The sequence below is a fragment of the Gracilinanus agilis genome, chromosome 3 (assembly GCF_016433145.1).
Source record: "Gracilinanus agilis isolate LMUSP501 chromosome 3, AgileGrace, whole genome shotgun sequence".
Classification (NCBI taxonomy): Eukaryota; Metazoa; Chordata; class Mammalia; order Didelphimorphia; family Didelphidae; genus Gracilinanus; species Gracilinanus agilis.
Window position 1 is genome coordinate 135,132,430 of NC_058132.1, and position 14,648 is coordinate 135,147,077.

At 34.7% G+C, this 14,648-nt stretch overlaps 1 protein-coding gene across 1 annotated transcript in view; it reads right to left on the bottom strand.

The window, feature by feature from the left end:
* RXFP2 (relaxin family peptide receptor 2) overlaps positions 1 to 14,289 on the bottom strand; it is a 76,079-nt gene extending 61,790 nt beyond the window's left edge. The window contains 3 exon segments of the mRNA XM_044668960.1: positions 3,616 to 3,693; positions 5,483 to 5,629; positions 14,244 to 14,289. Of these exon segments, the coding sequence (XP_044524895.1) occupies positions 3,616 to 3,693; positions 5,483 to 5,629; positions 14,244 to 14,289 (271 nt within the window).
* Between the last annotated feature and the right edge of the window lie 359 nt (positions 14,290 to 14,648).

A 14,648-nucleotide genomic window follows, 5' to 3' on the forward strand; every position in this document is an offset into this window, starting at 1 on the left:
AATCCTAATTATTAAAACTAAAAGAGAAATAAAGTTCTTGCCATCAAGGAGTTTATTTTCTAGAAGGTATAATAGACACTTTGAAACTAAGATTATAACAGTAATAAATGAGATACCATATATAAAATGCTTTGTAAACCTTAAAGCAATATATATATATATATATATGTATATATATATATATATACTAGCTATTATTATTCACGACTCACATTTTTCTTGTACTTTGTGGTTCCCAGAGCTCAGCTCCTGAAACAAGACTACGTGTATGTCTCTGTGACAGAATCACTGTGAAGTGTTGCATAAATCCAGTTCTAGGCTTGACTATTGCTTCTGTGGCTGACTATTGATGGAGTGTTCCTGGTCTTTTGTTTCTGGCTAAGTTTCTGAAACAGCTTATGTGAGGTAAAAATAGGGTAAGGACAGTAAGAGATTCTTAGGGAGGTGACCCTAGAAAGTTCCATTTGGAAATCCATATCTATATGAAATTGAGGCAATATGTATGTGTGTATCTATCTGTATGTAAATATGCATATATATTAATTTCTAAATTTTTAAAAGTTCTTTCTCATGTGATTCTATATACACACATATAAAACCTATGTTCCTGACTGGGACTGTAATCTGGACATAGAGGACAGCTGGGTGTCTTGAGGTTAAGAGTTCTGATGCCAACGATAATCACCAGCTCATCTCCAGAGTCAGACTGCCTCTGGTGACCCCAATATACCAGAAGAAGGGTGGGAGGATGGGGGGGGGGAGGGAACATGCCTTTCCTCCTGCTATTGAAAGCACCTTTGTAGATGAGGAGAACTGCTTATATGTTTCAAGTCTTAGAGGTGTCAGCTCCAGGGACAGGACTCACTGAGTAGCTTTGAGCTGTCTTGGATAAAAGTCCTTCATCTGGGGAATGTTGACATTTAGGACTGATCTATTACTGAGATCCAGACTCACCTAGCTGAAGGTAAATCAGGTAACCATTTAAACTGTTAGTTGCCACCTCCAGAGAAAGAACTGTTAGAGTAGAAATGCAAATGAAACCATATGATTTATCAGTTGTTTATTTGGGCATATGATTTGGGTTTTGAGTTTTATAAGATTATTCATTTACAAAAATGAATAACATGGGAATATGTTTTGCATGATAATACATTCATAATGAGAAAAAAACCCCTTTTATTTGCCTAACCTTTCTTACACTGGAACTGAAAGCAGTAGGGATTCAGTTATATAAAAGCCATCTTTGAAGGGGCAGCTCAGTGGATTGAGAGCCAGGCCCAGAGATGGGAGGTCCTAGGTTCAAATTTGGCCTCAGACACCTCCCAGCTGTGTGACCCTGGGCAAGTCACTTGACCCCCATTGCCTATCCTTACCACTCTTCTGCCTTGGAGCCAATACACAGTATTGACTCCAAGATGGAAGGTAAGGGTTTTATTAAAAAACAAACAAATAAATAAATAAGCCATCTTTGAGGATCACCCTGCTGCATCTAGCCCAGGAGTGAATGGACCAGACATCTGGGAGGTAGTGTGTTTCTCCATCAGCTATGTCACACAGAAGTGAACTAGATGGGGGCAAGGTGGGGTGGGGAATGTTTACTGGGAACCATTTTAATTTTGAGTCCATTATGAGAAAGAACACTATTCACATCCAGAGAAAGAACTTTGGGAGTAGAAACACAGAAGAAAAACAACTGCTTGATCACATGGGGATGTGATTGGGGATATAGATGCTAAGTGATCACTCTATTGCAAATATCAATAATATGGAAATAGGTCTTGATCAATGACACATGTAAAACCCAGTGGAACTGAGCATTAGCTATGGGAAGGAGGTGGGAAGAAGAGAGGGAAAGAACATGAATCATATAACCATGGAAAAATGCTCTAAATTAATTAATTAAATAAAAATTTTAAAATAAAAAAATTATTTTTGAGTCCACTCTTCCTGGAGACCAATGTTATAAGGGGATTTAAAGATGTAATAAGGGAATCTGCAGGATGTAATATGGGACTGAAGCTAGGGGTAATAGCTGGTAGGAATAGGGAATAAGGCAAGGCAAGGGACCCAAGGCTGGAGGTAATCAAGGGACTAGGCTATAGGTAGTAGCTGGTTGGAATAGAGGATAGACACTGTGGATAGGGGTTTGTGAATCCCTAAGGCAATCTAGTGGATGAGGAAGGTTGGTAGTTGAGGTGGTAGGTAAAATAAGGGAATGTCTGAGTTTAGGGAATATAACACTGAGTTACCAAGAGTTGCAAGGGAGAGGATGAGTTAATCTAAGGCAGGCAACAGCAGCAGGGAAATACAGACTGGAACCCAGGTTAGAGACAAAACACTGAAGGAAAACAGACTGAGCCCTTCAAGTAAAAGGACACTTTTTCAGAGGAAAGTTAGAGCCAGCCATGGCCAGCTTGAAACTGACTTGAGGCTTTAGTGAGTTTCACAGGAAGGGACTAGAAAGGAAGCATTGAAGTTACACTTCCTCCCAAAATGGATACCCTCAGCTTCCCTCAAATTCCAGAGAGTATGTTATTCCTCTCTCTCTTCCTCCCTCTCTTATTAATCAACTAATGAAGTAGCCACAAGGTCTTGATTAAATACAAACAGGGTTTATTGTCTTCTAGGATAGATTGGCAGGGTAGGGGATACAAGGTAGTCCTAACTGCCGCTTAGAGAAACTTCAGGTGGGGGAAGGGAAGCAGGAACGTGAGACTGAGAAAGGACCTGCCTTAACTCAGCTCTCAGGTGGTTTTGAAATCAATGGGGTTAGGAAAGTTGGATACAAAGAATCAATAAGTAAATTGTTGCAAGGGTAAGCCCTATTTGATTATTTAAAATATCAAGTTTAAACTAACACTCCAAACTACCCTCCTTTCAAAACCCTCACAGGAATTCAGGCAGGGAAAAATGGAGGTGGGAATAAGGTAGGGTAGGGAGATTCAAAGGAATTAGCTAAATTAACAAATCTCAAAAGAGAAGCTGCAAAATATAGGCCAGATTTCAATCAAAAGAAGGAGCTCAGATGGACCCTGGTTCTCTCACGAGTTCCCAGGACCAACTGAACTTTTCCCAAGATTCTAAACAACTTAACTGTCAGAAGAATTCTGCAAAGTCAGTTATGCCCCATCTCTTCACCACACCAAAGAGTGACTATGTAGAAGGATGAGTATGCCTCTGGTTTGGGAAGTTCCGGGCTCCAGTACCTGCTATTTTTCTCAGTAAATATCCTTTTGTAAAAACAAAATACACACCCATGCTAAAAATTCCAAATATGTTTCTACAAAGAGTGATATCTGTATTTCATGAAGAGCTTAGCTGATTCCCTACTTTTCCTTCCTGGTAGCCTGTTAATGCACTAAAATGACCTCAGTGGGACAACACATTCATTTTCTTCCTCCTGTCTTTTTCATGCCTTGTCAGAAGAAATAATTGCATAGATTTATGAAAACCTGAGCTCCTTCCCACGGCGATATGTGGAATTAAGTGACTAAGCTATAAAATCCCAGTCCCCAGATATATTTCTACTCACACCCACACATGCACACAAAAAACATAAATCATCATCTTAGTTATAATATGGCAACTCAGAACCTTTTAACCAATTCCACTTACAGCATTCCTGTGATAATTCCATATTATTAGGATTTCCATGAATTGTGTCAAAGATACTGGCCCATCCACTATTGTCTCCTATAAAAGAAGAATGAACCCTTGTAGAATTGATATCCAATTTTAAAATAGAAATGGTAACAAGTATGAAATGATGTGAAAACTGGTCATGAAATGAATTAAAAGATTTTTTAAAAATAAAATTCTTATAATCAAAATGTACAATCAGGTAAAAGAGGAACTAGGACTTAGGAAAACATTAACTGTGCTAATTGTTATTATGCAGATATGTCCTTCTACAAGTCACTTAATCTTTGTTTGCCTCAGTTTCTTCACCTGCAAAGGGGTTTTTACAGCAGCACCTTCCCCAGGGGGGTGTCATGAGGTTCAAATGAGATAAATGTAGTAAATGTTTAGCTCAGTGCTGGGCTTACAATAAGTGATATGTGAATACTAATTGTTTTCCCCTTCTACTAGAGTCCAATAGGCCTGGTAATGGACAGTATCAATGTCTATTGTCCAAAGGTCGACCCAGCTATGTTCTAAAAAGTCCAACCCCTGAAGTCAAGGACTATTGGGTAGATTACAATTCTTTTTAGCCAAAAAAAAAAAAACTCAAGAAGACTTGTTTACTCGGGCACAGCAGGGTTAATTTGTATCAGTGGAAGGAATGCTTTTATGGATACAAAAATACTCTCAAAGCAGTGTAATATATATAAATCTATCAGTAAATATCATTGATAGCAATCAGGGATAATCACAGGTAGCCATATGGAACTTACCACTTAATTACTCATTTTAACACCAACTATTTTAATGTTCAATACTAAACTGAGAACTGGCTTCCTTGCCTCCTCCCCAACTCCCTGTCAAATTAAAGATTAGGAAAGCAAGAACTTTTACATGAAGATGAAAATAATAGCTAGTAGTGTCCAAATTATCTATATCATCTATATCTATATCTATATCTATATCTATATCTATATCTATATCTATCTATCTATCTATCTATCTATCTATGTATTCTTGTAACTCAGTTTTATCATTATATTTTCCCCCTGTAATATATATGAGAATGGCCAATAAAAATTTGTTAAGTTGATATAATTTATAAACCAAACAACAAAGCTGGTCTAATATTAATTAGTTTTCTGAACTACTTGGTGGCAAAAGTACAGGTCTACTATGTCTAGACACTATGAATAGAATGAATGAACAGCTAGCATTTGAATGGATAAATGACTTAGATAATTTAAAAAGCATTTATTAGTGTGACTCTGGGCAAGTCACCTACCACCAGTTGCCTACCCCTTAATGTTCTTCTACCTTGGAACTAATACTTAATATTGATTCTAAGCCAGAAGATAAGGATTTAAAAATTTTTTTAATGCTTACTATATGTCAAATACTTTAAATGTTGGGATACAAATTTAAAAAGCAAGACCTTGAATGCTAACTTTAAATAAACCCACTTACTTTCTGTTTTAGAATCGATACTAATTATTTGTTCCAAGGCAGAAGAGTAATAAGGGTGCTAGGCAATTAGAGTTAAGTGACTTGCCTAGATTCTCATAGCTACGAAGTATAGTCACCTAGCTGCCCCATGAATGCTTACTTACATAAAAAGTATCCATAATTATACCCCTATGCCATGCTGACTGAATGTATACCTAAAGACAGAATTGTTTTCCAGAAGCAATAAATTAAAGAGTAACTTTTAAAAATAGAGTTCTTATTTTACAAAGGGATTCCCTACACGATATTCAATACTCTCTTTCTTGCCTATTTAATATATGGTTCAATTCACTCATGGCTTTTCAGACGCTTGTCAAATGAAGTATGTCTATATTGTTAAGTAAGAGATACTCACCACAGTTTTCTTCATCAGCTCCATTTCCACAGTCATTCACACCATCACAATGAAAAGCCCGAGGCAAGCATTTTGTAAGGTTTCCACAAGGAAAAAATCCCTTTTGGCAGGAAGGACTAACTGAGCTGTCTTGGGATAGTATGAATTCTGTAGATATAGTTAAAAAAAAAGACAAACCACCAGAATAAATTATGGAATTCAGACATGTAAGCTTAGGAAAATGGGAGGATGGGTTCTACGATGTGTCTTCACTCAGTGGACTTGGTTCTAATGATTGTTTTAATCCATCGGCACTAAATTTAGAATAAAACCACATAACAAAGCCACAGGCAAAAGGGAAATCATGATGTATTTCTCCAACCAGGAATGTTGAAGGACGTCTGGGCCTCTGCACCTCAAGAAAGACATGAAGCTCTGAAGTCAATGAGCTAGAAAAGGTCCCAACAACTATCATTAAAAGCATCAAATGGATGAATGCCTTTGTGAAAAGACAAAAACCAGGCCTCCTCTCTGTTTATAAAATTATGAAGGATATGGATAGGGTAACCACAGACTTGTTTACCCAATCCCAGAGTTCTTAGACTTGGGTGGAAAATTTCAAGTTTAAGAGAAATAGTTTCAGGGTAAATAAAAGAAAATATTATTTTACCCACTGTATTATAAACTTTTGGAAGTTACCATTTAAGAAGCAGTTTCATTAAAAAATCAAAAAGAAGAAAGAGTAAAAGACTTTACATCTATAAGTCATCTGTATGAATATGGGCCAGCCTCAGTTTACTCACCTCTAAAAAGGAGTATTATAATATCAGAACTTAGTACACAGGGTTTTTCCAGGGCTCAAACAGGATAATAAAAGTAAACTGCTTTGCCAAATATGTTTGACGTTATGGTCCACAATCATATTCTCATTCATTGCAGTCTTTGGGTGGCTTATATAGATGAGTCCTTCTTATGTTATAAAAGGGAAGTTCTCTATGAATGTATATGGTAGGAAGAATATGTCTCTCCTTTCTTATGTTTGAAGATGCGTAGTTCAGCTATAGACAGCTACGTGGTGCAGTGGATAGAATGCTGGGGCTAGAGTCAAGAAGACCTGAGTTCAAAATGTAACCTCAGACACTAGCTGTATCCTTGGGCAAGTCACTTAACCCTGTTTACCTCCATTTCCTCATTTATAAAGTGAGCTGGAGAAAGAAATGGCAAACCACACCAGCATCTTTGCCAAGAAAATCCCAAATGGGGACATGAAAAGTCACCATTTAATCAGATAGGAGTGAAATGACTGAACAACAATGACAATTTCAGCTACACAGCTTAGTCTTAGTGAGATAACCAGATTTGAAGGATCTGTTCACAGGTATTATAACTATTTTAATAAACTTTTCTAGATAATTGAATTTTTTATTTCAAATAGATAAAAATTATTTATTAGCACTGAGGCTGAGAGTGAGACTTAATATGGATTGTATCTCCAGACAACCAGAGATATAGGGGAGAGTGTTTTCTCCTTAAACTTGGGAGAATGATGGTTAAACTTACCCAGGGAAAGAGAGGAAAATTGCAGCCCATATTTTCAATATGTTTGACTCTAATTTTAATTTAAAAGAGGGCATGGAGACTGTTTACAAAGAAAGAAATAGGAAGTAAATAGAAAGATAAATACAAATGATGTGGAAAGGGATTATATTCCATGGAATTTGCTCAGGATGAGCATATGATCTGGTCCTGACATGGTACTAGATGCAGTGAGCTAATACATAGAAATTGTTATCCAGACTTTAAAAAACTATATAAATGCTTACTATTGTTACTATTATTTAAATAAATGACTGGGAGAACATTAGTATTAGTGTCAATAAATAAAAATCAGCCACCAAAATAATTATTTTTCTACTGGGATAACCTGATAGCTGCAGATAAAGGAGAAAGGGAAGGGAATAATAATTCATTAAGTATCTACTTCTACTTACATTGTGTTAAGTGTTTTACCCTGTTATCTCATTTTTTCCTCACAACAACCATAGGAGGTGAGTACCATTATGATGCCTATTTTCCATTTGAGGAAACTGAGACAAAAAGTGTTTAAATGATTTGCTGTTATTAAGTATCTGAGACTGGATTTGAACTCAGATCTTCCTGAGTTTAGGATCAGTGTTCTGTATCTATTGAGTTGTCTAAATAAAATATCATAAGTGGCAAAACAGTTAATAACAATAGTAAAATGATTAGCATTTATATGTTTTAAGGTTTGCGAAGCACTTGTTTTATATACATAATCACAATTTTGACAGAATGAATCTGAGATTGTGTGACTAGAATATTATGAAACAAGAATGTTTTGTTCCTTTTAATGAATATAATCTACTGGGGGCTATATAGGTAAATAATTTATTTGACCTATTTATTTCATGCTACCGGGCACCTACAGAATAAAAATGGATTCCTAGGAAGAGACTCTTTGTAACTTACTTTTCTAATGTTGGCATTATTCCAGTGATGAAACTCATTTGGGGTTTCTTTATCCTTGTTTAGCTATTGTATGCAGCCCATTATTTTTTCTACTCTCTTATTATCAAATGGCTTTTATCAAGCATCCCTTCTGGTTGAGGTCCTGAGTGAGACCTAATATCCCTTTGTGGAAAGTACATTTTGCTGTCTGCTCAGCACACCATCTGTGGAAGTCAAGGGAAGCAGTTTTTATTGAAAGTTGATGACTGATAAAAGTGGGAAGTCTATGGGGAAAAAAAAAGAACAGTGATACTGATAGCTTCTGCTGTAATCCGTATCTGATTATTGTCAAACACATTGCTCAGGGGAGATTTTTACATTCAAAAGTCTCTCGGTGACATTTGGGTTTCTTTCATATAACCGTTCTCCTGCATTATTCTGTACATATTTGCTCAAAGTGATTTTCCAAGTATCTGACTAAAGACAAACTGAAAGCAACTGGGCTTCTGTCCCACTACACATTATGTTTCCCATTAACATCTGCCTTAGACTACCGGGTATACGACAGATGAAAATTTAGAGATGTAGTTTTAAGAATAGGTAGAGAATTTATTCCTTGGTAAGCAAGAGGTGATTTTTTTCTGTGTGGATTACCTGTCTTTTTATATAGTATGATATGAGGACAAAAAAAGGTCCCTATACTTATAGTGTTGTCTCTTCTGGCCCATTATAGTTTTTGAAATTCTGGAGAGAATCTCTGAGGTCCTTTTCAATTCTAAAATTTTATGAGTCTGTAAAAGGATCTTGCTTACTGCAATACTCCATCACTGTGGGTACTCATTCCACTAAATAGTATTGTCCCTCCTCTCCTTACCTCAATCTATAGAAGGAATGATCTTAATTTACTTTTTAATTAACAAGCTTTTATTTTCACCTCCTCCCAGTCTCATTGAATGAGAAAGGAAGGAAAACAAAATCTTTGTATCCAATGTGTACAGTCAAGCAAAACAAATACTCTCATTGGCCAAGTCAAAACATGTAAGTCATATATCATTTTACATTTTTTAATCCATCACTTCTCTGTCAAAAGATGGGGAGCATGCTATATCATTAGTCCTCAGGAACTATGGTTGTTATTGAATCAACTGAAAGTTGGAAGGCTTGAAAACTGTATAATATTGTCTCGGTTCAGTTTGTTGAAAAACCATAGTAACAATATGTATTACCAGTAAACTTAGCATACCTAAACAATAGTAATGGTGGAAATAAGGAAGTAAAGTAGAGCCAGAAGCAAAGCAGAGTCTGAAGATGGAAAATCTGAGAAGTAGGAAGAGGAAATAATAAGGCAGATTGCAGTAAGATGATTTTAGATGAAGAGAAAGTGAGAAGCAAGTGAGGTAGCAGAGATAAAAAATAGATGTTGTTAATAGAAAAGGTCAGTCAGAGTAGAGAGAAGGTTAAAATGAGAAGTATGTGAAGAAAACTTCTGGAGTAGGAGCCAAAAAATGGCAAAGTACAGGAAAAAAAATCAAAGCTTGGTGAAAAAGACAAAAAAAAACTGAAGAAAATAACACCCTAAAAACAGAATTGACCAAATGGAAAAAGATAAAATAGTTCATGGATGAAAATAACTTCTTAAAAAGTAGAACTGACCAAGTTGAAAAAGAGGTACAGATTACTAGTATGAAAAATGAGATGAGTGAATGGACTACAAATGAATGTGTGTGTGTGTGTGTGTGGTGAGAGAGAGAGAGAGAGAGAGAGAGAGAGAGAGAGAGAGAGAGAGAGATAGAAAGAGTATGTGATACATTCAATTGGTAATACAAATCTATCTTTCTCAACAGGGAAGTAGGAGAGAAGGAGATAAGAGAATATGGAAGGAAATAAAAGGGAAGACAGAAAAAAGAAAGCACTGGCCAAAAGCAGACTTTAGAGGAGGAGGGAGAAGACAAAAGGAGAGAGAGAAGGGTAAATAGAAGAAAATAGGATGAAGGGAAATGCACACTTAAGTTAATAATGATAAATAAATTTGAATAAGAAGAATGTACCTATAAAATAGAAGAAGACAGCAGAGTAGATTAGAATCCAAAGTACAGCAATATGTCATTTACAAGAAACACACTTGAAACAGAGAGACATGCACTTAAAATAAGAAGCGAGAGCAGGATCTATTTTTTTTTCAGCTAAAGTTAAAAAGTTAGGGGAAAGGGGCAGCAAAGTGGCTCAGCGGATTGAGAGCCATATCTAGAGATGGGAAGTCCTGAGTTCAAATCTGACCTCAGATATTTACTAGCAGTGTGACCCTATGTAAGTCACTTAATCCTCAATCCCTAGTCCTTACAACTCTTCTGCCTTGTAATCAATACACAACACTGATTATAAGATGAAAAATAAGGGTTTTAAAAAAAAAGTCAGATTAGATATCATGATCTCAGACAAAGCAAAAACTAAAAAAAAAAAAGATTTAATTAAAAGAGATAAACAGGGAAACCAATCTTGCGAAGAGGAACCACAGATAATGAAGTAATATGAATACTAAACATGTATGCACCAAATAACATAGCATCCAAATTCTTAAAAGAAAATGATTTTCAGGAGAAAATAGTAAAACTATACTAAAAGGTGACCTCAACCTTCCCTTCTCAGAGTTGGATAACCCTAACCAAAATATAAATTAGAAAGAAGTCAAAGAGATGAATAAAATTTTAGAAAAGTTAGTTATGATAGACCTCTGCAGAAAACTTGATGGGAATAGAAATAAGTATACTTTTTTCTTAGCTGTCTATGGCACCTTCACAAAAATTGACCATGTATAAGGATGTGAAATCTTACAATCAAATGCAGAAAAAGAGAGATATTAAATGTATCCTTTTCAGACCATATGCAACAAAAATTATATTTAATATATTGCTGTGGAAGCTTGAATGAAAAGTTAATTGAAAACTAAATTACCAAATCCTAAAGAATCAGTGGGTCAAAGAACAAATTGTAGAAACAATTAACTTCTTTAAAGAAAACAATGAAACAATTTTCTAAAACAAGTGGGATATAGCTAAAACAATACTTGGGAGAAAGTTCATCTCTTAATGTACAAATTAATAAAAGAGAGAAAGAACAGTTAAATTAATTGGGCATGCAATTAAAAAATAGAAGAAGAACAATAAAGAACCTCTAATTAAATACTGAAATGGAAATTTTAAAAATTAAAGGAGAGATGAATAAAACTGCAAGTTTAAAAAATTGAACTGATACATAAACTAAGAGCTGATTTTATAAGAAATAAATAAAGTAGACAACTGATTGATTAATTTGATGAAAAAGGATGAGACCCAAATTATTAGTATAAAAATGAGAAGGGTAAATGTACCACCAACAAAAAATCCAAGAGTAAACATTATCTATAACAAGGATAAGCTAGAAGTCATCCCAATAAGATCAGGGATGAAGGAAGGATGCTCCTTATCACCCCTATTATTCAATATTATACTAGAAATACTAGCCATAGCAATAAGAGAAGAAAAATCAATTGAAAGAATTAGAATAAGGAAACTAAATTATTACTCTTTGCAGATGATATGATAGTATGCTTATAAAACCCTAGAGAACCTGTTAAAAAACTATTTTAAAGAGTAACTTCAGGGAAGTTGTAAGATATAAAATAAACCCACACAAATCATCAGTTTTTCTGTATACTACCAACAAAACTCAGCAGCAAGAAAGAGGAAGAGAAATTGCACTTAAAATAACTGCAGACAACATAAAATATTTGGGAATCTACTTGCCAAGATAAACTCATGGGACTGTTAACATTTTCTTACAAAGGAAAAAAAGATCTAAATAATTGCCAAAATATTCATTGCTCATGGGTAGGTCAAGCCAATATAATAAAAATGACAATTCTATCTAAATTAATTTATTCAGAGCCATACCAATCAAAATACCAGAGAATTATTTTAAAGAGCTAGAAAAAATAGTAACAAAAAGAAAAGAAGGTCAAGAATGCCAAGGGAATCAGTAGAAAAAATGTTAAGGATTGTGGCCTTTGGATTTCAAAATACATTACAAAGAGGTAAAAATCCAAATAATCTGATACTGACTAAGAAATAGAGTGGTGGATAAGTGGAATAGATTAGGTACATAATACACTTTTGGTGTAAAAATTCACCATTTTACAAAAATTGCTGGGAAAATTGGAAATCAGTTAGGCAAAAACTAGGCATAGACTAATATCTCATACAGTATATAAAAATAAGGTAAAAGCCACAAAAATTATATAAGTAAATTAGAAGAGCATGGGAAAATGTACCCCTTGATCTTTGGATAAGGAAAGAGCATATGACCAAATAACATATAGAGAGAATTAAATGAAGTAAATTAAATAATTTTGAGCACACAAGATTACAAAGCTTTTGCACAAATAAAAACAATGCAGTTAAAATAATAAGAAAAACAGCAAGGTGGGAAATTTTTTCATAGCAACTTTCTCTACTAAAGGCTTGATTTCTCAAATATATAGGGAACTGAGGCAAATTTATAAAAATAAGTCATTCTCCAATTGAGAAATGGTCAAAGGATATGAATAAGCAGTTTTTGGAGAAGAAATAGCTTTTATCAAGAGGTATGTGAAAAAATGCTCAAAATCACTACTGATTAGAGAAATGCAAATTAAACCAGCTCTGAGTTACCACCCCATATATATACCAGATTGGCTAACATCACACAAAAATAAAATGACCAAGGCTGGAGGGGTTGGGGAAAAATTAAGACATTAATTCACTCTTGATGGAGTTGTTAACTAGTGCAACTATTTTGGAGATTAATTTGGAACTACATCCAAAGTACTATAAAACTGTGCATGTCCTTTGACTCATTAGCACCACTAATAGGCCTAGTTTCCAAAAAGATCAAAGAAAAGGGAAGAGGACTTATTTGTATAAAAATATTTATAGCAGTTCTTTTTATTGTGGCAAAGAATTAGACAATGAGGGGGATGCCTATTGATTGAGTAATAACTAAACAAACTATGACATATGATGGTGATAGAATACTATTGTGCTATAAGAAATGATGAGAAGGATGGTTTTAGAGAAACCTGCAAAGATTTATGTTAACTGATGCAAAGGGAAGTGCGCAGAAGCAAGAGGATATTATAAATAGTAATAACAATATTGTAAGGATGATCACTTGTGAAAGATTTAATGACTCTGATCAAGACAATTGCAAATGACCCATGATGAAGATGCTCTATCCACCTCCAGAGAGAGAACTGTTGAACTTTGCAGATTGAAGCATACTTTTTTCCTACTTCATTATTATTATTACAATTTGTTTATGTTTTCTTTTGTAATATGGCTAATATGAAATATTTCTGACATTGACATATGTATAATAAAAATTAAAGTTCTTGCCTTCTCAAGGATAGGGAGAGGAATGGGAAGGAAGGAGAGAATTTGGAACTCAAAATTTTCAAAAAATGACTGTGAAAAATTCTTTTACACATATTGGGAAATATTTAATGAAATAAATAATGTTGTGTTGGAAATTAAAATGACAAAATATTAAAATATTTAAAAAGATTTTTGTCAGAGAGAAAGCAATGAACATCAGAGAGAGAGGAAGGCAGAGCAGATAGGTTTGAAAGGGGGCAGCTAAGAGGACAGGGAACAAAAACTATGATTCCATTTGCAACCAAGAAAGTAGAGAAGATGGGATTTGGGAAGTTAGGAAGTAAACAGGAGGACAGGAAACCACATGACTAAGAGGAAAATAGTTAAGTGAATATTAGGCAACTATTATGGATAAAGGAAGTTAAAACTGGAAGACTAACTGGGAAAAATGAATATAAGAGGATAAAAGGGCAATGAAAAGATAGGGATTAGATAAACCATAAACTGGGTGGAACACAACTGTTTTGTAGGTTTTAGCTAGCATTAAAAGTAGTTTTTATGCTTAAAATGCTAAAAAATGTATGGTTATGTGAATATTAAGTTATTTGTAGTATCTATAATTATTTCTAAAAATCAAAAGTATAATCTTGGGCAGTTATTTAACCCCTATTTGCCTCAGTTTCCTTAACTATAAAATGAGGATAATAATAGCACCTATCCCTCAGGGTGTTGTAAGGATCAAATTAGATAATATTCATGAAGTGTTTAATAGAGTGCTTGCCACATAGTAGGTGCTACATAAATGCAAAAACTAAATTATTATTATTAGTATTGTTATTATTATTATGGTATTTGACTATGCTAATCTTTGTCACAGACTGAAATGGGCTAATTACTTTTCTGCCTGCCTGCTCAGAAAAAAGTACCTTGTAAGTCTTAAAGTACTATAGAAATATGAATCATTGTCATCATTGTCATCATCATTACCATTATACCTAGGCTTTTTGTATAAATTTATTGATTCTGGATAGATGCAGTTGTACAAAACATGGAGAAGCATAGAGGGCAAAGAGGAAAGGACACCTGTGCCCAAATCCAATCTTTGTCATATACTACTTGTGTGACTCTGGACAAGTCACTTAAACTCATTCTGTTTTCTCTGCATCTCTTTGGAATTCTAGGTTGTATAGAAGGTGAGTTGGTCTACATTGGTGGAGGGGAGTTTCCTCTACCAGTGAAATCACAGGTCCAGTCTCTATTTCTATTTTCAGATCAAGTGACAGGGATTCTCCTCAATGACCTTTCTTAGTTACACATTTACAGAACAATCA